Source organism: Temnothorax longispinosus, chromosome 9 (genome assembly GCF_030848805.1).
Source record: "Temnothorax longispinosus isolate EJ_2023e chromosome 9, Tlon_JGU_v1, whole genome shotgun sequence".
Classification (NCBI taxonomy): domain Eukaryota; kingdom Metazoa; phylum Arthropoda; class Insecta; order Hymenoptera; family Formicidae; genus Temnothorax; species Temnothorax longispinosus.
The window spans coordinates 3,382,393-3,409,216 of record NC_092366.1 but is presented as its reverse complement, the minus strand read 5'-3'; the positions used below and the strand labels follow the sequence as shown (position 1 = coordinate 3,409,216).

Genomic DNA, 26,824 nt, shown 5'->3' with positions numbered 1-26,824 from the left:
GGGGTGCTAGAGATTGACTGTGACTAAAGTTAATTAATTATTTTTAGAATAAAATCCTAGAGAATGAATATGAGCTATTATCTTATATTTTTTGTTTTTTATGTATGAAAAATTATATTATTATATGGATTTAAGATTGACAATAATATAGAAATGGAAGTTATTGTCTCATGGATAAGTGGTTTAAAAGCAGTCATCATATGGTATATAATTTCGATAAATTTGGATTTTGTTTGTTATTTCAGTCGCTGTCCGCAAAATTGGCGATAAGATAAAACGTTACTTAGATAAATAACAAAAACTAAATTATTTTTTTTACCGTTACTTTTTCTTAATTTTGACTTTTTTCTTCTCGATGTATTTGACAAAGAAGTGCAAGGTATAACGTATGAGACTATATATATATGTCTTAAAACTTCAGAAAACTCAATTTCTCGCAATAAAGCAAGTGTACACTTTCGTACATTATTGAGTTTAGTAAAGTTTCTGTCTTATATAATATAATTTTCTACTATTATAACGCGAACTATACTTATAGTTGTTCACATTGCCATCTAAAACTCTTCAATGCAAACACAATGTATCAGCATATTATATATCTATTGACAATTAGACAGTAAGATTAAAGAAAATGATAATTTATGATAATTGTTGAATAATGAATAAGGAAATGAAATTAACATTTTTTGCTAACTTATGACATCTTTATTTTTACATATCAATTTCTGCGCAAAAAGTATTAAATTTATGCTACATCGCGATGTCGTATTTTACATTTTAATTATCGGAAATAAAAAAGCAGTTTAATAACTAGAAAACACCAATAAGATAATAAACTCTACTACAAAATTTAATTATTTGTATAATTTATAGTTGAGAATGATTCAAAGAAATAAAGAATGAAATGATGTCTTCGCTTCATTACGAATATATATTAATTTTCTTTCGTATCTTTATTTTCGATCGCTATTTATATCCGTCATCCATTTCAATTTGAATGACTTGATTAAAGTGAAGGATATATTAATCCAACGTGCCGTAAGTTAATTCTCTGATGCGGAAGAAATACCGGCGTACACGGTGCGGTTAATAATTATTATTCCGAGTCGCAGCTGCTATTTCGGCATCTCAACGGCACGTATATGTTCGAGAAAGTATGAAACCGGTATCAAAGCTCGATGCGTGACGGAATTATGGATTAGGTGAGCGGCAATAAAGTACCGCGCGGACCGGCGTTAAAACGCGGACGTCCACGTCCGCGGCAGGAATTTTTTAGGTCAAGGTGATACGCTCTCGCGTTGAAAAACGGTATTCTCGTATGCTGGAATCGAGAATAACGAGGTGCTCTCTTCGAGTATTGATTTCGCGTAATACTCTCGGGGTAACGCGATTTAATCGGCACGACGCTTGGCGACGAGTAATGACACTTCGATACCGTGCGAAAATATGGAGCGCACCTCTATGGTGAGGTAGATTATTCCCATAACTCTCTTTTGTTAAAAATTTTAAAACTTAAAATACATGCATGACGAAATAACGCGCTATTTTTTACTTGCGACAGTGCACCGCTATTTCATTATTTACGATATTTCACTTCGCGAGAAAGCTGCCTAACTTTATGTGAACCGGCTATATATATATGTATATATGTATATATTGTAAATGTTATAAAAATGGAATTTAATATTACGAAATGCCCAGAAATGAAATATAATATTGCAGAATACCCGAAGTTTGAATCTTGAGTAAATCTATTAAATAATTTAGGTAGGATCGCGTTTGCTCATTTTTATTTTTAAAGATAATTGTCATTATTGGTTTCCATGAAAACGAACGATATGTTTTCCGATTTTATTAGTTTTCAAGTAAGATAAACGATTATGAGTTAACGGGGCTATCCCATCCCGTTTATTTCGTTCGCCACGTTGCGCAATGAGCGTGCGTACTTGCGCAACGCGACGCGACGCGCACGCACGACGCATACGTGTGCTCGTGCATTCACGCGCGTGTGAAATGCGCGAGCACGCAGGATACTGACAATAGCCCTCGCGAACTGACATCCGGCTGTAATTTTTCAGCCGATGCAGCACAGCTACTGGTTGAAAGTACATCAATATCTGTTTCGATATTGCGTTAGCATTGCCGCGAAGTTTCTCTTGAATTTCAAACTAATATCGACATATTTGACTGCAGTACGTACTGGAATTGGCATATATGGGGAATTGGCACAGGATATTCCGCAATTATTACAGACGATTCTTTAACGATATTGTATTTTAGAGATTAATTAAAAATTCTAATATCGAAGTCGCGATGCTCTTCGAGTTATGACGATCAGAGTTGATTAAATTTGATAGCTGTAGGAGCTGTAGTCAATATAGCGTAAAATTTGCATGCTATAATTATACTATTACAGGTATGTCAATGTATTGTCTTTTATTGATTTTCACATTCTCGGATACTATTGAGTGCCCTGATTTCGTTTTTTTAATTTTTGACACAGATATTACATATCATAAGATACATATATTATGCTGTAACAATCCGCTGATATTGACTGCTAATAGCAAACTTTAACTGTTTTACTTATATACAATATTATTTAATTTTTCCTTTTAATGAAAATTTGAGTAATTAATTACTACACTTAGAGGAATTATTAATGTTGAGTTTAACTTTAAAGAAGATGAAGTTTATTTCTATTTTGATCAAAAAATTAAAATTAAAATTTATTATTTATTTTTCAAATTTGTACGTGTATATTAGACGCAATCGCGCTTTAAATTGAATCTTTCGCTCATTAAGTTCTACCCGTTTTTTGGACCGAAAGCGCGCGCATTGATGCGCCAATCGTCGTGTCGAGTAACATAAAGTATACGGATAACCATGATATACTGCGACTGTGTGTATTAATAATTAATTTGAAATGCGAGAGATATTTGATCAACGTCTGTTTCACAGCGCGTTAAAAAACGGATCTGCGGTATATCGTGACTGTGTGCGTATTAATAATTATAATCGGAAATACGAAGAATGTATAGTATTTGGCGTACGTTACAGCACGTTTAAATGTTCGACGGTTGACACACGGCCTTGATATTTGTTTTTTTGTGTCGCACCGCGCCGCGTTACACACACAAGGTCGCCGCTCAATTATTCGCGCGACTCTTATAGCCGGCGCGGATGTCTTCCGTGTCTTATCGCATTACCCTTCGAGACACGACGTGAGGCACTATAACGGAGACGTCTAATACGATCATTCCTTACGAACGCTTTGTGAACAGCAATTAATCCGTGCGATAGTTCTCACGATTAACGAAGTGTGTCGCGGCGACAGCCTCGTAGATATTTTCGATTTAATCGTTAACAGTAAACTTTGAAGGGATAGGGATCATTTCTTTACTGCTTACATTCGCAATATATATAATCTCCGAGATACGTTATTAAAGTATTTTGACTTGTCTATTTTATGATATTCGCTTCTGTCCGATAAATTTTTTAAAGAGATGCAAGTTGCTTGACGTCAAATGTCATCACTCTCTGGGCGTGTGCTTTTTAACGAGGTTCAGGGATATAACGAAGGCGGCGTAGCGCCATAAGACCGGTAACGTTATTAACGGTAACCGCGATAATAACGTAAGACACGGACATTTCTTTTACCCAGCCGAAACGCTGTCATCGCTTCTCTTTCCCTCTTCCGACTTGCTGCCGCAATTACACGTTAAAATCCTTGTGAATCGGTTAGAGCATCATAATAATTTTATGTCGGCGTCGCACGTAATTTCACCTGACGCTTAAATAATCGCGTGAAATATGCAGGTCATAAATGAGGCGCTCAAAATCATATACAGGCTTTAAGGCATATTTGTAATAAGATTGCCTGTATAATAAAATTACTTAGCTAAATAATACGAGATATTGTAGCCAAAAATGTTTTCCAATTTTCTTAGCACAACTAATTTTTTTTAAAGAAATGAATAACGATACAGTGATTATCTTTGATTATCTTTGAAAATGGAAAGCTCATTTTTTCTATATTACACTCTAAACACCATTTCTTACATTCTTATTAATTTTATTATCAGTTTTTCTTTAAATTATTTATACTCTTTTAAAAAAATATATTTTTTAAAATAGGATCGTTTTTGAAAATCAAATGTTTTGATATGTTGCGCTGTTTTTCTATCCACAAATGAAATTGATTAATTGGTATTACAGTTTCAGCTTCACGTTACTATCTCGATTCTCCTTTGATCTTTATCCTTTTTCATTAAAATGTAGCCATCAACTGATTGCTATAGCGTTCGACGGTGAAAATGGCGCAACTGCGGTGCAATCGGCTGAAACTCTTAAAAATTCCGTATGTCTTTTTTTCTGTCGATATTTCGCGATGGGTATTATTGGTCGGTCGACCTATCCCGCGATCGAATTGGCGGACGTTCGGTGAAAGATTACCGAGCCCATAGTCATACACATGTGTATTCGATTTTGATATCACGATGACGTTGCTAACTGTCATATCGAATTCACCCGGACGGATACGTGGATGTCGATAATGGAGAGAGTACGTTTCAATTCGCTTTTCCATTACGGCACGGAACTTGAATGCACGGTGGTCCATACTTCTCGTCTGCTCGCAATCAATCGTCGCGAGATTACTCTCAGCATCGCTTTTGCACCGTTTGGTCCTCTCCGATTTGTTGAATCCCTACTCGGTTTCGGGAGTAATGAAACTGATCGTACTGTCATTTGCAATTAAATTAGTAAAACTATTAGGTATATTTGCTATATTTAGCTATACATATATTTGGATCAGGTCGGCGGTCAATTTCAATGGAGGCAATATTTCGGTAATTTTAACTATGTTGAGGTTGTAGTACATGCAATTCAGTATTAATACAAGAATATAAGAATTTTCCATTCTAGTAATAAAATAGTAATGTAAAAAAAATGGAATTTTTAAAGACCCAAGTGAATCATGAATCGAAAATTATATCATTCTGATGAAACTTAAAGAAGGCATATAAGAAATTAAAGATTAACCTATTATGGAAGGCATTTTAATCTGTACACTTTACATATTAGTTTTGCTTTTTATAAGATCAGTTATTAAATTAATTATTACGTTACGCTTATGAAAAATAATTAACGTTAAAGATATTGATAGAAGCCGTATTAAATTTAAGCAGAACTCGCATCATAATTTCCATAAAGTCGACCTTTATCGGGATATGTATTTTATTCACAGACATATTGCACATTAACCAGATATTAATCTGTATCAACACATACATTTTTATAGAATATTATCGCTGCAACGCGCAGCTTCGATTTTTCGCGCTATAGCTATAACGAAACAGGGACATTCGATGATCTTATTCTAAGTCAACTCGGTCATCGAACATACATTATCGTAAATTTTATTTTAAAAGCGTAGAAAGATATATTTGATTTTTGGCATTCAATTTTCGACAATGTAGGATGATTTTTAAATACAGAATATTCAAACTATTTCCTATTAAAATACGCACTGCGATAACTGTATTTGTCTTATCCTGATTCCATTTTAATTCAGTTGACAGTAGATATAATTGCTTGACCCGTGAACTACTTTTGCAAATCTATTTATCGAGGTTACGCTGCGTTATTCTTGCATCTACTGTAACTATACTTGATCCGATATCGAAATCACGTATTTTTGTCGAAATTCTTGGAATCGGAAAATAATGTTTTTCAGTCTATCGAATCTAGGTTACTGGTTACTTCCATTATCATTCCAGTTTTGTTCGGATATAAACTCATTTTCGATCACGAATTTTTCGATAAATTTGACATCACCACTCTTTAGCATAAATTTCACTTTATACCAAGAAAATTTGTTCCTAGTTCCTAGCATGAATTTTAAGGAACTCTATTTCTATAGATAAAGTTTTATGAGGAAAATTTTGTATTTATTGTTTACATAAGTTATTCTTCTTTAATTTAATTTTATTGATTACAAAATTTTAATTATTTTTTGGGCATTGCGCATTTCTACAATTAAGGCATATAGATCGATTAAGTTTGCGTTAAAGTAAATTAAAAATAGTAGAATAAGATATAAAATAATAGTATCTAACAGTATACCGCCTGTTTGATTTCAGAAAGTTTTTTACAGATTTTTAAAAATATTGTCTTGTAAAATATTTAACTTGCCAAATTACCGACCAGTTGGATCGTCATGGGATGAATCCAAAGGCAAGCGTGATAGTTGCAGGATAGTTCTGAGATACTATCAACACGGTGTAACTTTTCGCGTCATATCATTATCTCGGTCAAGGAAACGCTTCGTGTCCAAATACTCATGACATCGAGTTTATTAGGGCAATAAAAAGACAGGCCAAAATTTCCCGTCTCCTCGTAAGCCGTTTGGAACGGCGTCGTCGTCATTCGGCACAACGCCAATCTTGACTCCGCAGGACCAGCTAACCGGGATGGTAGTGCGTGTCCTGGCCGTCAAAGTGGGTCATCGGGTCGACAATCTCGACCCGCTATCATACTTATTTCACGAGCGTATTTCGCGCACGTGTGTTACGGGATTATTGTTATTACCTCGCGCGCCCGTGAGTGCATGGTTTTCGCGCAATAAAAGGCTCTCAAGCCTTTCGAAATCGACCGTCCAACTTATGCACGCAAGATCTTCTATATGTTAGCCTCTTATTTAATTCTCCGTTTCAATGTCGTGAGATAAGCTTCTTAGGTAAAAATTGACAATAAAGTCTTATCCTGCATCTTATTCAAGGTCTTCAGTTTTAATATATATATATATATGTATATTTTTTTTTTTTTCACGAGCTTGGTGTGTTAGAGATAGAGTAACATTTCTAAACTGCACGTTGAAAAATTTTTAATGTCCAACAAGATTGGACATTAGAAATTATTATACTTCAAATCGAATAAGAGATTCCTAGATGAAAGAAATGTCGGGAGACATGTGTAGCAGATAATTCTGTTTTACGGATATAACGGCGTTTTATTGAGTCGTATAAAATTCGTTCATCCTTTGGACGTAGTTAACGAAGTGCGTTAACGATTTTATTATCTACTTTCGAAAATATATACCATCGGAAACACGCCTTCAATGAGGAGTACAACGTATCTCTCTTCGTCGTGTCGTAATTTGCTCTGATAAAGACGTCATCAACGATTTATTTTTACTTGTATTCTCGTCCGCGTCTATTAATCACCTTATTTTACGACATCATTAGCGCCTGAAATTCTAAGATATATTTTTTGAGGACATTCGTATTTAATTTAGCCACTTTAGTAAAAAAAATAGCCAAGAAAGTAGTTTATCTTTTCATGTACAAACGAATAAAGTTTATTGAAATTTTAATGATATTTGACACACATTTTTTAAATAAATTATAATACATATAATATTTATAAAATTACAAGATATTACATATTTTCAACAGAATTAAAGAGATATAATATACTAACATGGTCGCGTACAATTCGTGAAACGTCAACGGTAAAATATATGTTTACGACTTGCAATCTTTCGCAACGAAAAATAAGCGTGATTTCTTTAACGGTGCAAAGCATATAAATTCTGTGATATATAAGTATTCGAAATAGATGGTTTACTAGATATAAAATGAAAAAATGACAATATCATTATTATATCTATAAACTAATGATATTCTAATAATGCAAAATAATAATTTTGTTTTAAACCATAAAGGAATGATTAATATATTATTAACACTTATTATTTAATGTTAATATTTAATATATTTCATTCATGATATGTTTTTTATTATGATGTTTTCTTTCTCATGAAGCTCCCGTCGAAATTGCGATGTTTCGGTGAATAATTAATGACGCCGAACCATTCGTAGCGGTCGTAACGATCGCACTTAGCGTAATTGCACGTCCTACACCGTCATTACTTGGTTTTCGTCAGTTTTGTAGTTCGAGGCTGACCTCGAGAACGCCGCGGGGTTCGTCGACTTTCGAGAGGGATAAATGCGCCGCAGCCGTACATTCGTCATTGTGGGCGGCAATGCCGCTTGCGTCATAAACCTCTCCGGGTATCGCGGAGATGCGAGTGCGTGGCCAGAACCACTTCGCGGAACCACATTTAGCACCTTCCTATGTAATGGGTTCGTTCTTAGGCTTCTTAAGTGCAGCGGTTAATCTCGCGCGGCTACGCTCTTCGCGGTTATATATCGGCGCCGGCTTCTAATCCGTCCTTGTTATCGCGCTACAATTTACAAAAAAACGTAATTGCGCCATGAATTTAATATAGTGAGGCATGAAACTTCCTCGTAACTTTTACTGGCGCAAACGATAAAAACGATATATGCATAATAACGATTTGGTATGGTTCAATACGGAACAATTAATGCCACATAAGCTACTCAATTGCTTTTAAAGAATCCATAGATGTTATAAGAAACGAGAAATCTAGGACAAACGACATGCACATATCTTCATGCCTTCGTAATGATAAGCATGAAAAAAAAGATATCACAAAGAAGTCTCTTATATGTGAATTGATAGTAATTCTTTTACTTTCTAAATAAACAATGAGTAGTATTTACAGAAACGATATATTTTCTAGTTCAAATTTAAAATATAATTAATATATGTATTAAAATAAATATAAATATGCCAATGTAATCTCATCTTAAATTACAATTGGTATATTTTTTGAAAAATTATCAGATATTTTTGTTAAATCTTCCTGTCGTATTATTTGAAATATATATTGTTATTTTTATCTTTTTACCAACACACAAGCACGAGTTGAGCTTTCTTTGAAAAAGAAAGAGAGAAGAGCGAAATGTTCCAAGGTATCGGGAATGTTTGCTTTACCTGGAGCAATTACTGTATTTTGAGAATTTTCCCACAGTGTAAGTTAAGATCAATAGATAGGTACAACTGAGGATGGTAGAAGGAAGATGAGGGGGGGAGAGAGAGAGAGAGAGAGAGAGAGAGAGAGAGAGAGAGAGAGAGAGAGAGAGAGAGAGAGAGAGTAATATTATGTATTACAGGCATCCATCGATCATTTCTAATTCTCGATAGTTAGGCTACTTGATACAAGGTACTTGACTATACTGCACATGGGAACACGCGAGTATGAATTTAGTGGGATTATGGCTAAGTGCTGGTGAAAGTTTCTCCTAGCGTGAATCTTTAACGTGAGAATTATTTTGTAAAATGAATACAGCCTTTGAAAAAATGTTGCAAGCGTCAAATTTGTTACATAATGTGCTTGTGGAAAGACAGGAACATTACGTATATCTATGACCTATAACTACCAGTGATTCATATTAAATTGTGGAAAAAGAAACAGTAGATTATATTAAATTATTATAAACTTCTTTTTATCGAACATTTTATTGAAATTCGATATTTTTGTTAATTCTCACGAATTTCTGTAAAAGTTGGATCAAAAAACAATATTTTCTCATGCTGTCCATGAACTAGATTATATTAGAATATTTTGCAAAAATTGCAGGATTTTATTTTGCAAAAATTGATTTAATAACCAAAAAACCAATCCTTTTTAGAAAAGAGTAGGTTATCTATTTTTACGTATGTAAATTATGGAGTGGTAGTCAAACACTTATAACGAAGACAGATATATTTTTACGACTCGGAGAAAGTTATGCGTTTGTTTTTACGTAGCATTTTGTATCTCGGTGATAGCATTTACGTAGAATACAGCTATTTTCTTCCACGTGCTTTTGCATATTCGATTTCGCAGATAACGCGAACGGTTTATCTTATCGTTTCAAAGAAGCAACAGTTTATTTCCCCGCCAGATTTGATCGGAGCAATGCGTTTTTCCGCAATGTGTAATTTCAGTTGCAACGCTGTTCATTCCATCGATCGCATCACGTTTACCCTTCGGCCACAGGCTTTGTATTTTTTTATGCATCGCTCTCGGCACAGATGGAACAACACATGTCTGACACACACCTTTCTCTTTCACCCGCTTTAAATACCCGTGAGGCTTGCGCGAATTTTTTTTAAACCGCCGAATATTTTCATTTTAGGTATTTTTCTCTTCTTTGGTTGGCTTTCTTCATCAGCTTTATTATTGCACACACTGCAATTTTTTTTCTTTTAATTTAAAACGTTGAAAATCAAACAATTCTGATAAGGATTTGAAAAGAATAATGAAATAGAATTTAAAAAAAAGAGAGAAAATTTTATAATTTAAAGAATGATTTTTCCTTTTGCTATTATTACGCGGGGCTAGTCGATAATCTATAAAGTGCTTTGTGCATTATGGAGCATATTCTGTTTTAATAGAAAAAAATTGACATTACAGATATTAAGAAATGTTTGTTAGATTGTTGAACGTACTTAAGCAAAAAATTAACATATAGTGATTATAAAAATCGTGAATCATAAAAACCATAAAAGTGTTAGCTGACTCGATCGTTGTGTTCAGAGTTTTTTTTATCCCTCTGCGTTCCATTAGGTACCCGTAGACTCTAAAAAGTAGCTAAAAAGTACGAGTTCTAGATGCGTGGCATCTAGTTTGCTTAGGCGTGAGACAGACCCTGAACGACGTGCGACCGTGTTATACCGTACCGGACAAGCATGGGTTGCCATTGAGAGCGCGGATATTGTTTCGCCGCCGTCGTGACGCCTGACGTGTGTCGGAGACGCCTCGTTTCCACGTCGTGCAAGGATATCGCGTGGGTGCCTGCCTCCGGGAGTTAGGTTACCGATTAGCTGCTCCAATTTTGCCGGACTAACTGTGATCAGATGCTGCTGACGTGGCGCACTAAGTCTTCTAATTATTATCTACTCTTGTAACATTAATTATCTCTCGCCGAGCCAAACGATAAAGATACTTCGAAACAAGGTTTTCCTTTATATTCTGATCCACAGCGAAATTTTGTATCGTATATGGTATATGCGAGAGTGATAAATGAATTGTTGATGAGAAATTATTTTTACACCACAATATTATTGATAGCAGCTTAATAAAAGAGGTGTTAACGTGATTAGTTTCAGACCTCATTTTGATGAATCGCGATATTTGTAACATTAAACGGGGTCCGAAGAAATATGTTAACGGCGCAACTACTTTCCATTTCACGATGGCTATTTATAAGTTTATTAGTCACAAAGCTGCAAGTGCAACGAGTCACTTACCGCTAAGCGCAGAGTTAACTCAATTCTCCTCGCCGGTCTACATTATACAGTTCACTCGTGATAAGTCTCGCAAAGAGGGACAGAAGATCATTAAAACGAAATTACATAATATTTGGATTTTACAAACGCCACTCGTAGATAGTCATATGTATTAATTTTTCAAGCTTCCTTTTATGTCATTTGGTGCGCACATCTCTTAATAACATTAAAACATTGTATTACGATACAATTAGAAATATAAAAAGAAGTATCTAACACAAATGTTTTATGATTTTTCCGTTATACAAAATTAAAAAGAGGATTTTGAAATATTGTATAATATTGATTTGTATCGGAAAAACTGTTAAATATTCGGAACTATAATTTTTATTTTTAAAACTTGAATTTTTATTGTCGAAACTAATTTCGCCGAAATGGACCAGTATGAAATAAAATTGTTTTATCGTAGTACTTATTGTTTTATGGTGCTGTAAAGAGCGGAATTGAAAGATTTTATAGTTTTATACATAAATTTTATAGATATATATATGTAATAGAAATACTCTGCAGTTATTTTACTTTTCCATTTACGCACCGTATATCTAATGGTGCTGCATATATGCACCTACATATTCCACAATAATTTAAATAATAGTGTCAAGAGTGCTATGATTGAGATTTTCAATTATCTCGAAGGCTTTTCACTCGACGCGTCGTCGCGCGGCTGGAAGAAACTGGCGTCTCGTCGTATTGTCTCGGGCACCGCGCGGTCGGAAGATAACGAGAATAATCGACATTTATTTGTGTCATCGGTCGTATAGTCGTCTCTTCTGTATTACATATAGTATGTCGGAGCACGTACGAGAGCTGACCACTCTTTTTGCCGTTTATAGGCATGCATACATCCAAGCTCAAGTGTGATACAAGCATTCTTCATGCGTGCTAATGTGTCCAATTTATATACAATATCATGCATGCGTATTAAACATGTACAAATAAAATATGAAATTGTGCCACTTTCTACGTAAATAAATTTTTCGAACAACGTAATATCCTTTTGTTCACAATTTTGTCTTAATAATTTTTACTTTAGTTTATTAACTTTTAACAAAAATACGAATATTTGTAGTAAAGTCTGGAAATATTAGTTGAAATTGATCAGTATCTCTTATTCGTGGCAATATTGAAGTTTATTTTAAGTGTATTTTTGTTCCTGAACTTGAAATCACAGAAACTCGAAATAGATCTACTGAAAGACTTGATTTGAGCTCGCGTAATCCATTACTACCCGCCATTCTTTAATTTACTATTTTAGACTGTCTCTTAGCAACATAATTTGGCGTATTCAAATTCTATAATAAAATTAAGATTTATTTCGGGACAAACTGTCTGCTTTAAAATTAAGCTGAAGCTTAATTTTTCTAAAATCATTAATTTGTCTATAGTCGTACCGTCTCCGATTGGTTATAATTTGATGACTATTTACTCCATCATTTTCTTGTTATCCTCAGTAGTTAAGAGGATTGGCGTCTGGCGATGGTTCTGGGACACCCTGCTTACGTGTATGTGTACCGCCCCTACTTTCATGCGAAGTACAGTTAGTCAACACACGCGTGCAACTTTATATCGATGGCGTCACCGCGACCGTCGATTGGGGCCAAGCGAACTGAACTCATTGTCAGCCACATCGTTGGTTCGCCCCTTTGCCACGCGGTTGCGAATTAATAATTGTTTATTTTTTTGCCCTCGACCGTCGTCAGCACGTAACGGCACGCTGGTAGGAAGTGTCCCATCGAACATCATGATCCGTCGAGATGACGCGTACAGTCCGTTAACTCGTTTTAACGGTGATATTAAATTTAGTTAGATAATTATTTCTGTCATTTAAGAACATACATTATTTGGAGCAACTCGCGCAATAAATACATCATAAAAACAGTTTAGACATTCCGAGTATATCCAGCATTAATTACTGCTTTTGATGGAAATTGTCGTTTATTATTCAAACGTTGCAGAATGGCTGTATTTTCGGTTAGCGGTTTTACTAAAATACAACTTTTAGATGCTGTTCGTACATTTACTTTAATGCATTTCAGCAAGAATAGCAATTTAGGTTGTGCGGTAGAAAAACGACCCGCTCGTTGTCCGAGGGAAAAGTTAAGCGAGCGCGAGTTCATCCGAGCGGGCCTCCAGCTCCGTCGCATGTAGCACAAATTTTGTCTTGATGGTACTCATTCCGGCACTCCGGCTTCCGGTTAACGATTCGACCGCGCGGTTGGTACCGTGCCAGGAAAAGCGAGGTAGGATATCTCGGTAATCTCGAAATCTTCCACCGACCTTGTTGCCCGATCTACAATATCCGTCACGTGGAAGATTAAGAGTATTCGAAAACAATGATATCGTAATTATCAGCGCGAGTGCATCGTTGTCGGTATCGGCAATCGTGATGTAAAATAGAAGTCTCAGAGCTCAGAATATTCGGAACGTGAGTTATCGATCTTCTCATCGAAGTGCAAAAATATGTAAATTTTTAGGAAAAGAAAGATAACGCAAATTTCTCAAGAAAGAGAGACATATTTCACAAGACTGATACACTTTACTTCAACATTATACGATAAAAAGATGAAAGATAGAATCTGATCATCCTGCTTTTATTTATTATCTATATACAAATCTTTTTTTATTGTTCTGACTAATAATATAATCTCCCGGTGTGTAGAAAAAGTGTAAGTTATATTCAATAAGATTAAATTGTTTATATTAAATAAAATTAAAATTGAATTAAATTAACGATAATACATTTCGCGATTCGTCATACTTATGGCACTTTTCGCGGAGAGAGCCGATTTGTGTTAGTGTGACACTTCCGTTCTTATGAATTAATGTGTCTTAAATATGCGCAAATCATGTGCTTCCACATGTGAAATCATGAACGCTGGCACACTCGTACGCGTTCACGCACATGCGTGTGCGCGGCGCACCTGTGAGCACACACACACGACAGCATACTTACGTCCATTTTTCTACTCGTACAGACGAAGTCATGCGTGGGCATAGAAGTCGTCCCCCGATCCTACCACACGCTCCGCTCGCACTCACTAGTGTTAACTTCTCAGTCAGTCAGTTAGTCAGTCAGTCAGCTCGAGTACGCGCAACCGGTTCGTAACTTAGCTCGTGATACGCACGCACAAATCGCGCCGATTAATATCGAGCCTCGATTACCGGTGTAATCTGGAGCTTAGGCTTCTGCGCGATATAGATAGGCGAAAGTAATATCTACGCTCATATATATACTACGATTGAGTGGCGAATAGTTGGCATAAAGTGCACTTTCCCGTCTCTGTGGCCATGGGAATTGAATTGAACCAAAATTTATATTGCTTCACAGAAGAAGAATCGCGACTTCAAATACTAAGTTTCTTAGCGCGAGTCCAAGGATGAGTGATTTATGAACTTGGCGACGTAAATTCGTCGTGAAAGTTCCAAGTCCCTCCGAGGGGAAGAATCTTCGAACAGTTCTCCAGCCTTCGAGATAATAATATCCCGGTAGAATAAGTGACATAGACTTATAGACTGAAGTAACTCCAACTTGAGCGCAACAGTGCCGCGGTTCGAAAAACAGCGCGAAACTTGTGCTGATTCCAAGTGTTAAGGATCTGCGGGCTTTATTCGGTGACGAAAATCGGAGAATTATTTAAAGAGTCAAGAAAAGGAAATCCTATATATCTATGTCCCCGATATTCTATCGATTATTTTAGTATCGTTCTTCCGAGTACACCTATTAACCCTTTCACGCTAGAGCGAGTAAAGTTCGAATCGCGGACGATATGATAATTAATTTTTTATATTCGGCAATGAGATCCAGCCGAATTAAGCAACCCTTCTGTTTGATATCATTATTTGACATATTCGACGCAATATTTGACATTGCATAATATGTCACAATGGATTTTAAGTCGGATTCAAACAAAGCAAGTAAAAGCACGAACAAACACGAATAAACAGCTTCGATAAATGCAAACGACGCTGCCGTGATGGCGCTCGTTGAAACAAGTTGTTTATTCATATTTATTCACGTTCATTCGCTCGAATTGATTTTGTATACAAGTTGTGTGATATTTTAGAATAATTAAGATTTATTATATGTATATGCATCTGAATTATATATATCATATTTTATGTCAGACGCGTTGCATTAATATTGAAAGATTACGATATATTGAAGGTACTGGAGAATACTCGGTTATCATTGTGTAAGCATTTTTTTATTGACACATGTCGGAAAATTATCGTGCACTTGACATTGCGCTTCGTTAGTCATGTAAACCAATATTGAAAAGGTTGAATAATGTATCCGAGAAATCGTTACTTTCTATTATAATATTGCTATTTCCTCTTTTTGCATGTCACATCGCAATAATATTACGATTTATTAATCATACATTAACACCGAAAGTGGTATGTGAAAAGAGAAATTAAAACGAACGATTTTGTATTAGAAATATTATTACGTAACACGTACCTATACTCTCTCTTCAGTAAGTCACGGGTGATATGTTTTTCGTACAACGATCAAGAGACACGGTAGTGTCTCGCACCAAGTATACGCGAAGCAAGATCGCACCGTGACTCTTTTACGCGACGCGACGAGTTGCGAGCACTCGATAATTTAAAATTTACACAGGATAAAAAAAGAAAGACGAGATATTGATGACAACAATATTATGCAATGTTGAATGATATAACAGGAGTTGCTTAAATTGGAATCTACTTTACATTTTTTGCTATTGATTTTGCAACGATCTTGACATCTGAAACACTGTGACATTTAAATGTCTGCTGTTTATAATGATTTGGAAATTAGGTAAAATCTGGTTCTAATTTGCGTTCTAATTCTAGTCTAGTTGAGAAGAAATATAAAGGACAAATCTCATATAAAGAAGAAATTCATTCGATAATTTTACTTATAATTCTAACTGAGAATCTTACTGCTAAATATTATTGCCATGTTAAGATTTTTCTAGCAGCTCGTAAGAATATTTTTATATTTAGATAAATTATATTTACATTAAGTAAATAATTTAAATTTGAATAAGCAAGTCTAATATTATGATATAAATAATTAGACGTAAAACTATTCGCGAAAGTTGAAACTAAAGTGTGATAAGGATTCATGTAATTATCATATCTAGTTTAAATTTTTAAACTAACTGTTAAATATAACAAGTTATGTTAATTCATATTTAAAACCTCGTAATTTTACATTCTTTTGCAAGGAAAAAAATTTTCCATACTAACAAAAAATGCAAAAAGGATAAACACGTATTTTAGGCAAAATAAGGAAAATTGAGATGAAAGGATTAAAAATGTTAGGATTTTTATTAACGAAATAAGAAAAATTATATTATTGATAGTAACCAATGATCGCGTAAGCTTCTTTGGAATCAGATTAACGTTTCCTATTACGTCAAAAGAAATACAAGCGTATGGCGTTCGATAACGTCAGATAGAAAAGAATATTCTTTTCGAGATAAAGGCAGTAACATCGCTTTTTATACTCGCCATGCTTATGGACGAGCAGCAAAACATTAATCGTTTCTGTTATCGCCGGTGTTTATTTATCGCAAAACGTTATACGTATCCGCATATCCGTATATACGTATCACTTTTCTTTTCATTCTTGCACATTTTTCTTCGCTAGTAAATGAAGTGAAAGAATAAATCATACATTTGAATATATAAATATCTGAAATCTATAAACCATCACCTGAATAGATAAACTTAACATAATGTTCTTTTTGAGACTTGAAGCTGCATCACATGTATTATTTTGTAATAAATCAATTATTTAGTGGTCAAAAAGAATAATAGAAATGCATTTTTGACTCCGAAACTCGGTTAAATCTTATTTCTGTAGCAAAACTGAAATTGTGAAAGATTTTTTAGTCACAAAAATGCACTTTTAATATTTAATTTTGAAGTATACAAACCAAAATGTATTCGATAAGAATTTCCAAATGTTTTGGACTGATTTTTTGCCTTCACTTAACGTCAGAAATTGTCGACTTGATTTTTGTATAAATGCAAACCAGTCGGACACTACAGCGAGTTTGTAATACATACTTAGCAAATTATTTTTATTTCACAATTTTATTAGGTACAGATCTAAATCTTATAGTGCATTACTGCATGTTTTTTTTATCTAGTATTAAATAAATTTTTGGTAGAAACGGACCAGTTAGCATTAAATTTACAATACAGATACAAATACAAATTTTTCTAGGTATTGAATTAAATCGTTACTCTGGCATTGTTTCATAATGTGGTATCATCGCGCTTCGATAATCGAATTCAATTGATTGCTTGGTCATAAGCACAATGTTTATAACTTTGCGATAAATAATTTCCGGTTGCGCTAAATATATCTGTCCGAGTCACAGTTTTACTCGTTTAAAAGTGAAGTTGCTGTTTGCGATAAAATAATGGAACAAGAATTATTAAATTATATAGAAATATATTTTCGTGGATGGTCACGCGTGAAAAATTCATTTTCTATCATAGAAAATATCTATTTATTAGTTCATATCGTCATTACATTGACAAACGAATGCGCATTCCTTAAGCTTGATAAGCGGCACTCGGCGCATGCTGCGATTACACGTATAGTTAAGTTCGTCAATGCTTGCATAAATTTTCAGCCGCAGTACATCTTCTGTCATTCAAAAGATAATCGAATGAATTATTATTCTTTCTTTGTATATCGTTCGACTTGTTATAATTTACTTTACTAAATATTTAGATTGTACACTACACATTTAGATGATTTAGTACCCAAATAAGCTTATAATTGTTCATGAAAAATCGGTGACGTTATCATTGTTCGGAAATGTTTGCAATTATAAACTTCAACCTTGCCATAAAACTCATAAATTCAAGAATCTAGCGCGATAGCGCGTAAGATTCGATGTAATTCAAGAACAATTGTTATTATCAACTTGTATATACATGTCTAATGTTTAATTTGTCGAAAGTTTTTTTTCCAACTTCCTTGAAACTGATTTAAATTCTTCGCAAGAAAGACAAGCAACTTTATATTTGTCGCTCGAAAGCCTTATACGAAACGCTATGTACATATGAAGTTTCTAGAATTATGGGTTTATCTGACAGGTGGTCGCTCAGTTTAAACAGTTTGAAATATGGTTTTGCACGGTAGTGTAAAAGCACAATAATCACCGCGAGCTCGTCGGACGAGAAAATTACGTGGGTGTACGCGTAATTTCGTGTTTTCTCAGCTGGTTAAAGAGGGACGGACCGCGTGTACGAACGTCACTATAAATGACAGAACACAAAATGCGCTTTCCGTGACATAATATACGACCATTAGGATCGTGTCACGATACAGCACGATTTAATGACGAGTCAACGATTACAATTAATTACTTATCGTGCCGATTGCGTTTTGACTGCTCGCTCTAGCTCGTTTATTATTGGCCGAGTCTCTTTAAAACGTGATATATACTTTAGAGTTTCACTTTGAGAATTACCTTTAATAATAAAAATTATGAATAAATAGTGAGAGTTCGCCGCAAAACAGCTCATGAATTACAGTAGTAAGCAGAATAGACTTGAAAGTTCAAGAAAGGATCGCGACAAGTATATATATAATAGTATAATAGTGTCCAGGAAACAAAAAGTGAAAAGCAGTATTATATAATTGATAAAAAATTAATAAATAAAGTAATACATATTTTCTTGTTTTGCGAACGTGCGAACTGCGTGCAACTGCCGAATCTTTATTTACATATCTACTTATATTTCCGGTCAATACAGAATTTAAAATGATTTTCAGTATACGAGAAGCATTTACTATTACATAAATCTTTAAATACTTTAACTTATTACTTACTATTAACTATTGCTTACTAACTAATTCTTGAGCAAATATTTCAATTTTTTATTACATTCTAAAAGTACTCGAAGATCGATAGCATGACATAGATATCATTATAATAGGTATAACGACTATAATCATCGCACATTATGTCGTTTGTACGGCTAATAATCGAGTGATAAATCGTAATTGAGTGATTCATTGGTTGATATCGACATTCGATACGTGAATAACGTCTTACAAGAATCATGGGCGCACCTTGTCCACACGAACATACGATTGCATAATCTCGCGCGTGATTTGGAGCCGAGATCTTGGAAATTGCGACGGATCGGTGTGACATTTCGCCGCGTGAATCCACGAACGGGTTCAACGACATTCGTGCAACAGCAAACGGCAAAATACATGTCTCGCGACGTACAAACGCGCGAATGCCGAGGTGGGACAATCGAGGAAGAGATAAGAGAAAGAGGCGATTATCATTGTTTACCGATGTACAACTCCGAGATTTTTAAGACTGTGTGGACAAAGATAGGACGGATGTGTGGCTACATCATTTGCGCCAAATCCTACCTCTCAGGTCAGTAAATAACGCTATCGGACAATACCTGAATTTTGATTGTGGATATCTTATCCTTGGAAAGAAATAATGCTATGTATGTACAATAGGAGCCTCGATTTCATTTATAGCTTGAATTTTTCAGTAAATTTAATTAATTAGTTTTCTATTGTAAATTTTTAATTGTCTAATATACATTTTATTAGATTTTCTCACATGTATTATTCGACGTCTATACTTATTTTTTTATTGTTTGGTTTATTTGGAATTATAATTTCACAATGGATAACGAGAAACATATTTTTTAAAACTTTTTGTAAAATATTTTATTTTATACTTTGTTTCAATTGCTTTGTACTATGCTGTCTAGCAATTTTATATTACATATACTATATATGTATGTAGGTGTTTTGAACAAATTATAATTTGTACTTAATCGCAATCATTCTGGTAATCTATTTGCTCAGGATCGATCTCAACGAGATCGCCTGAGAAGCCGGGGTCCGCTCAGACTTGAACGCGGCGCGGGTGTTGCGCGAGAGGATTCGCGGGAGGATCGGTAAAAATAAAGAATCGGAGATTGGAGAACATAGTTTAATTTTGTGTACGTACACAGCGTGGAGTGAGCGACGCGTCGTCTCGAATACAGACGGAGATCTTCTTATCCGTCCGCGATGCGTATATTTTATATGAGGAGGCCTCATATCTGTTTCGAGGCCTCCGCGCGATCGTTGTTCTTAATCTCGATAATTGGAGATCTTGCACGAGAACTCGTTTTAACACGACGGGAGACGATCATCCGCCCGACACTCCGACACGATCATCACAATCGTTACAAATAATTAGGGAGATTTAGATAGCCGCGCGAACGTTTAAGCGAAGCGAACGAGATAGGCGAATGGATACACGTCGATCGACTTTACTCGAGCTTGTGTTAAAGTTCCACTGAGGTACGAGGAGGGTTGTGCGAAAGCCTTCTCTCCCCGTTTTGGATTGATCGCGTCCATCCGCTGAAACTATTTTTTTTGCTCGCATCGCTATTCTCTCGCTCGCGCGGAAACGCACGCTGTTGGCGCGTGGATCTAGCGTGTCGTTTGATTTCTCATTCGAAGTTCCGTTTGAACTTCAAACACTTATTTTCTTGGAGATAATAAAAATCACATGATTACTTTCATTCTATTAAATAAGCCGAGATGAAGTTCATATTATCGATAAACGCATAATTATCTCTCGTATTTATATTCTGTATATCTCATGTTTAACATCAAATGTGCTTTAATTCTGAGTTCTATTTATCTAATCTGCAGATCACGTTTGCAATATTTTATCGTCTAGTCGCCCAGGTATTATCTCTTGATTTTATCAAGCTGTCACAACTTGATTAACGAATGTCGAATCGACGAAACATTACTTTTTAATGCCTCGTTGAAAGTAGAAATTGCCGCAAAATAGAAGTAGTCATTGAAACCAAAGTACAGTATGTAAGCTGCTATATATATTTACTAGCAAGCAAACGCTATCTTTTTCTCGAGGAAAGTTTATAAAAATTAAGAAAATTACATAGTTATATTTAGGACTAAACGCATAGCTCTAATGCAGAAGCTTTTCATTTTGTGAAAACTTCAAAGCGGAAAGTGATGATGTGCGTTTTCGGTCTCTCTCTTTCTTTAAAGTATAGTTGTTGACAAGTAGTTATTGCATGAACAAAGCGACCGCCAAAGCGCGTTTGTCGGTCCTGTTTCCTCGAGCAAAGAAAAAGGAGGCGACCTGTTTGTAGAAAGTAAGTGGAAAAACGAGTGAAAGCGACCGAAGGTATCCTCAACAACGGGAAAACTTGCGTAGTATTTCCTACGAAACCGCATTCGCAGATCACGTTTAATATCACAATAATATTCATTTATTATTAGATATATTCAGGCAGGAAGTGGCTGATCTCTTAAACAGGATCTATTTGAATATTGATCATCCTAGCTCAAGATTGAAGAGAGAAATGTGTCTAATATAATATGACAATAATACAAAAAAATTATGTGGAATCTTGCAGTGTTAATGTTGATTAATTTTTGGATTAATTTCGGCAATTATAATGTAATATTTTTTCCCGAAAACGTTTGAGCTTCTTCATAATTAGAACAACAACCGAAATTGAGCTTTCGTTCTTTCGGATGTGCAAAGAAACGCGTTGTCTGCGTTATTTCCTGCAGAACGTGAACCGCCGATTATCGCGAAGACAATTTAGCATGAGAAGAGAAACCGACGATCGTTCGGCGTTTAGGATAATAGTACCTTCGAGAGGAGTACCTGGGTATATTTACGGGCACAACACTTTTCGAAAGAGCCCTCGCACGATCGATATTATTCGTCTGGATATATTATTCTCAGCTGCGGTTTCTTTTACCATTGGCTATATAGTCCGTCGATGTGGCTCGTATATATAGTATATTAGTAGTTAGTTGGCAATAAATCAATATACTCCGGTCTAAATTGACTCCAAGCTAGGTCTGTATTTCATTATCTAGAGCTGGAATTACTTGACCTTACAGAATCTTACTATAGAATACAATCTTCCCGATTTTTAAGATGTTTGCGAAATGCACCATTTGTGAATTTTCTCTATTTTATCTAATCATATCTTAGGAAAATGTTATATGTTAAGAAAGATACGATATTATTGAAAATATTTCTCTCGTTATAATTCCAAGTTTATTTTCTTAATGGTCTATTTTTTCTTATGGGCAGTCTAAAAAAATAAATACAATGCGATCAAATTCTTCCCATCGTGCGTTTATTTTCCAATTTATTGGAGATCAAGTCCAATGCCTGTTTACGTGTTTTTCGACTTAAAACCTGTTTATCCGTTTTGATTCCGCTCCGCGTAACAGGCGCGATTATAGCATCGATAGCGCGTGCGACTGCGTTGCGTAAGCTCGCGGGCGTTTTGCAATTGTAATTCACGGGCTTGCAGCTCGGGCACGTAGATTGGATATTTGTTCGCTGATAACGGTGTAAGGCGATTCTAAATCGCTAGACCGAGCGGAATTGCCGATTCGTGCGAAAGCGCTGCCGGAAAAAAATGACTGTTAACAAAGTGATGGCCGCTACACGGATGCACTTTCACTCTTCGCCGATAATGAGCTTCTCGCGCAGATCCGCTTGTTTGATCAGAAAAGCACGCACCTCCCGTGTAACGCATCTCGCACCGCGGTACACTGTATTGTTCGAATCGAATCCCTATAGGAGTGGATTATTAATATAGGATATCGACAGACTCGCCGGAAGTTGTTTCATAAATTCTTGATTTATAGAATCGATTTGTCCTTCATTAAAACTTTATGGAAGGCTATAATTCGTCGCTAAATATTAATTTTTAACGTTAGATGCTAAATGATTATATAAATGATATAATTTATCTCTTCTGTTAGAATAAAATTCAATTAAAAACGAATAAATTTAAAACAAATGCACAAATCGATGACCAAATCGAGTTTAGGGTGTGGTTGTGCTTGATGACTATATAATTAAATTTTGTAATACAAATAATTATAGGTACTTATAATTGATTGCGAATTCCAAAACCAATAAATTTATGTGTTAAATATTAAAAGCATAATCTATCAAAATTTTCTAATTTTTAATGTTGAGTAACTTTATAACTGTTACTATTTCTCTTAACTTATTCTTTAGTGATTGTAGAGAAATGAATTATTTATTTATTAAAACTGATAACTGGTATCTGTGTATTAGCGTCTCCATTGTAGCCTGCATTGTAGAATTTTTTTGCATGCGTGCATGTGTAAAATACTTGTCGAATTATAAGAAATTACAACGAGAAGAAGTTTAGATAAGAGTGAAAGTGGAGATGTAACCGCAAATCGTGAATATTTCTAACACAGAAACTGCCAGGTACATTTTTACTGATTATAAGTGAAAAAATGTCCCATTGCATTGTCAAGCCGCGAACGCACACTGTGGTCGTTGACTTTCGCTCTGTAGCGCGTACTTCCGCTAAATATTGTTCTTTGTCGGAAGTGGAGCTATCTCTGACAGTAATGAATATCCTTTTGAAAAACGTTTCCATCCTCAGCAAATAAATTGGCAATTAAAAAAAGATGAAAAACGAGTTTTTTGTCTTGTCTTAATTTTGAATTTTCATATTTCTAGGTTTAGGGATTTGAGCTGGGCGTTGATGAGTCAGTCAGTCAAGACATTTGTTTATATATGTATATATAGATATTGTTCATATAAATACGATAAATACTGTAGCTCGATGAGAATAATTAGGTGCGAAAGTTAAATATCATTATTGTAACTGTCGTCACTGAAAAAAAAAGACTATAAATGTATGACGAATAGAAAGTGCGTCGTTTAAAATCCACTCATCGCCGCTTGCGTCATTCCATTTTAAATTTAGAAACGCCAGAGATATAGATGAAAGGCGCGCTAATGAATCACCCGGTGTACACGTGTAATAGCGTATGCATTCATTATAATTAATAATATCGATGAAAAGGAGGCGAGGGAGAGAGAGAAAACGAGAGCTCATTTATATTTCTCGCGGCATGTTTTAAACAAAAGCGATCTAATCGGAACGAAAGTATCGGCACGTAAGAATCGATATGTGCGGCTGTGCATGCCGATGATAGATTGGCGAATGTGCGATTGGTTCAGCCACATTGCACATGTCACACATACGCGCATGTAGTATGTGACGCATCGCGAGAACCCGACCACGCATTTCGAGAAACTGGGTTACAGCCCGTTGGGTTCACGGAGCCCCCGACCTAGAACTTCTTTCCATTTCGGCACTTCCGGTTTGACATCCTTAGGATCGATGCGCTTGCCGCCGGTTTTGCCAGATGCGTTCTTGACCGAAATTCGCGATCGCAGGACTCCAACTACTATACATTCCTTACGATTGCATGTTCAAATAATTTAGCGATATTATTAATTATTTTTTCTTAATAAACTAAAATTCTTAATAATTCATTTATATTATCTCTAATTAACTTCGTGTTATTCACATAGGTATTAGTAGATACAGATAAAATGCAGGACAGATAATTGCAATATTTGCGTAAATTTGAAAAAATTTTTGTATTTTTTTTTAAATAAGATTTTACAATATGTATCTTTTTGACGTAGCAAATAATGCAAATAATATAACTTTTATTAAAAATATAAAAATTGAATGAGCAAATAATCCAGATTCGAATAATTACCTATCGAATAATTTTAGAATTCAGGCAAAATTGATAAAAATGTAAATTCTGCAAAATCTAAAAGTTTTTTGTATATCCTTTAATTTTCTAAATCATTGAATTATTAAAAAATGCTTCATTCATGTAAAGATGCTACACAATTCTGATTTTTTCATGAAACTTTTACGCTTATTAACGCTTATTAAAGCATATATTACTTTAATGCTAAATGAATTGTATGTCCTCGTGTGAACACTATCTATCGAGCTCTCTGCAACACACGCGCATGCACGCCAATACACACGCCAGACTTATCTTGCATGGACATTTGCTTGGACATCTCTCTACTCTGCTTGGCTTGCCTAATTACGCTTATCTGAACGCATCTACTGGCTTGACTATACTTGACTTTCGAGAAGGCATGCATTGCTGGGACACCGAGGCGCGCAACGTGCATGAGGTAAGTCACTTTTCAGTTATCGTTTGCTTTTATTTGCTGAAAGGGTTTTATATTCCCCCTTCCCCCACCTCACGGCCCTTCAAGTCTTTTTCCGCATGTTTCGCTTCCGGAGGAATTGGCACCCCTCCGCACAGATATACATTTCGACAAATTGTTGAATCATTTATTGAGCTTGAAATTTATTAGAAGAATTTACAATACGTACGAAACATTCATAAACTTATAGAACTCGTTGCAACATACTGCAAACAATCATAGCAATACCAACAATTATAAATATATTTAGAATCTATTATAGCGCATGCCACAGCTCGCGTTGTGTGTCATAAGAAAGGAACAATATGTCTTCCTATAAATATGCATAAGCCGCCGCGATAGAACGCCGTTTCAGCGTTTCCATCTGAATGGTTTTGCCGCGTAAAACCCACGTGAAGAGTAAGTAGAAGTCGTTCTTTGCCTTTGCTATACGGTCTCCGAGTCACGCCAACTTGAAATCATACCTCACGTGATATATACACCCACGCATCTTCTAAAAGATTCATTGTCGTGTTCGGTGATATAAGTGTACTTTGACGTCGACGCTTCTGTCAACTGCAAAAATAACGTGTGAGGGTGTGTTTGTGTAATGTCACAAAACACACAAAATGTGCGTGAATTCTGAATGATGCGCGCGTCACAAGCTTTACATCAATACCGAGATGTGTTGGCGAGATACACTCTCATTCAATCAACAGCGTATGCCATTGATCAAATGAGCCAAAATTTGCAGAGCTATTTTGATATCCATCTTTGGATTGATTGGATCTTCATTTCTAAACATTCTTTTAACTTTTAACATCAAATATTTTAACCGAGCTTTAAATTAAAATTCGTGAAATTAAATAAGGGGCAATTATATTTTACTATCTGTTTGCATCTCCGAAATTTAATTCGCGAGAAGTTTATTTTCCATGGAAATTTAAATAAATTTGAAAACGGAGAATAATTAGAGGCTAAAGAGTAAACTTTGGTGCCAAAGATAGGCATCCTCTCTCTACGGTAATTTTAACAAAATTTTATAGTAAAAAGAAGATTGTGCGTTTTATGATATCCCCCCAGTGTGGACTTCTGAGATCAAACGTGTATTTCTGCTTTTTCCCTCTTTACTTTGCGATCTTATCATCATGCGAATTATCGTAACGTGGTCGCTTTTTTTTCATCTGAAAATCGTTCAGGCAAACCGCGGCAGTTTTCAGCGGAACCTTATTTTCGCCCTTAAATCTTCCGAAATGCGGCGCGAGCGGTTGGATTATCGCGCTCTATGTATTCTGGCATGCGGAACGTTCTTGTCTGGCAGGATGCCCATCGTTACGCGGGGTGGTTGAGTCCATCCACCATCAGTGCGGATTTGCTAACTCCGAGATGCTGGGTTAGTCGTTGGAGCAAGGATGAGACGAGAAATGAAGAGCGAGGTTGCAAAATTGTAACTAGATCTGCAACTTCACTTTTCGCTGAGCGATCGCGAATTTTAGTTCGTTTAGAGTTTTATAGTGAATCTATTTTAATTGCGGTGATTTTTAGCGGCTGCTAGATTT

General features: G+C 35.3%; 1 protein-coding gene across 3 annotated transcripts in view; it reads left to right on the top strand.

The window, feature by feature from the left end:
- Trc (Serine/threonine-protein kinase tricornered) overlaps nt 1–26,824 on the top strand; it is a 126,708-nt gene that overhangs the window by 47,890 nt on the left and 51,994 nt on the right. Inside the window, exons 1-3 of one of the 3 annotated variants that reach the window (XM_071787343.1) lie at nt 14,299–14,411; nt 14,531–14,814; nt 19,156–19,613. The exons of the other annotated variants lie outside the window; for them this stretch is intronic. Of the exons in view, the coding sequence (XP_071643444.1) occupies nt 19,439–19,613 (175 nt within the window). The 5' untranslated portion in view covers nt 14,299–14,411; nt 14,531–14,814; nt 19,156–19,438. Of the gene's footprint in view, nt 1–14,298; nt 14,412–14,530; nt 14,815–19,155; nt 19,614–26,824 lie in introns of those variants that run through there. 3 annotated transcript variants of the gene reach the window in all.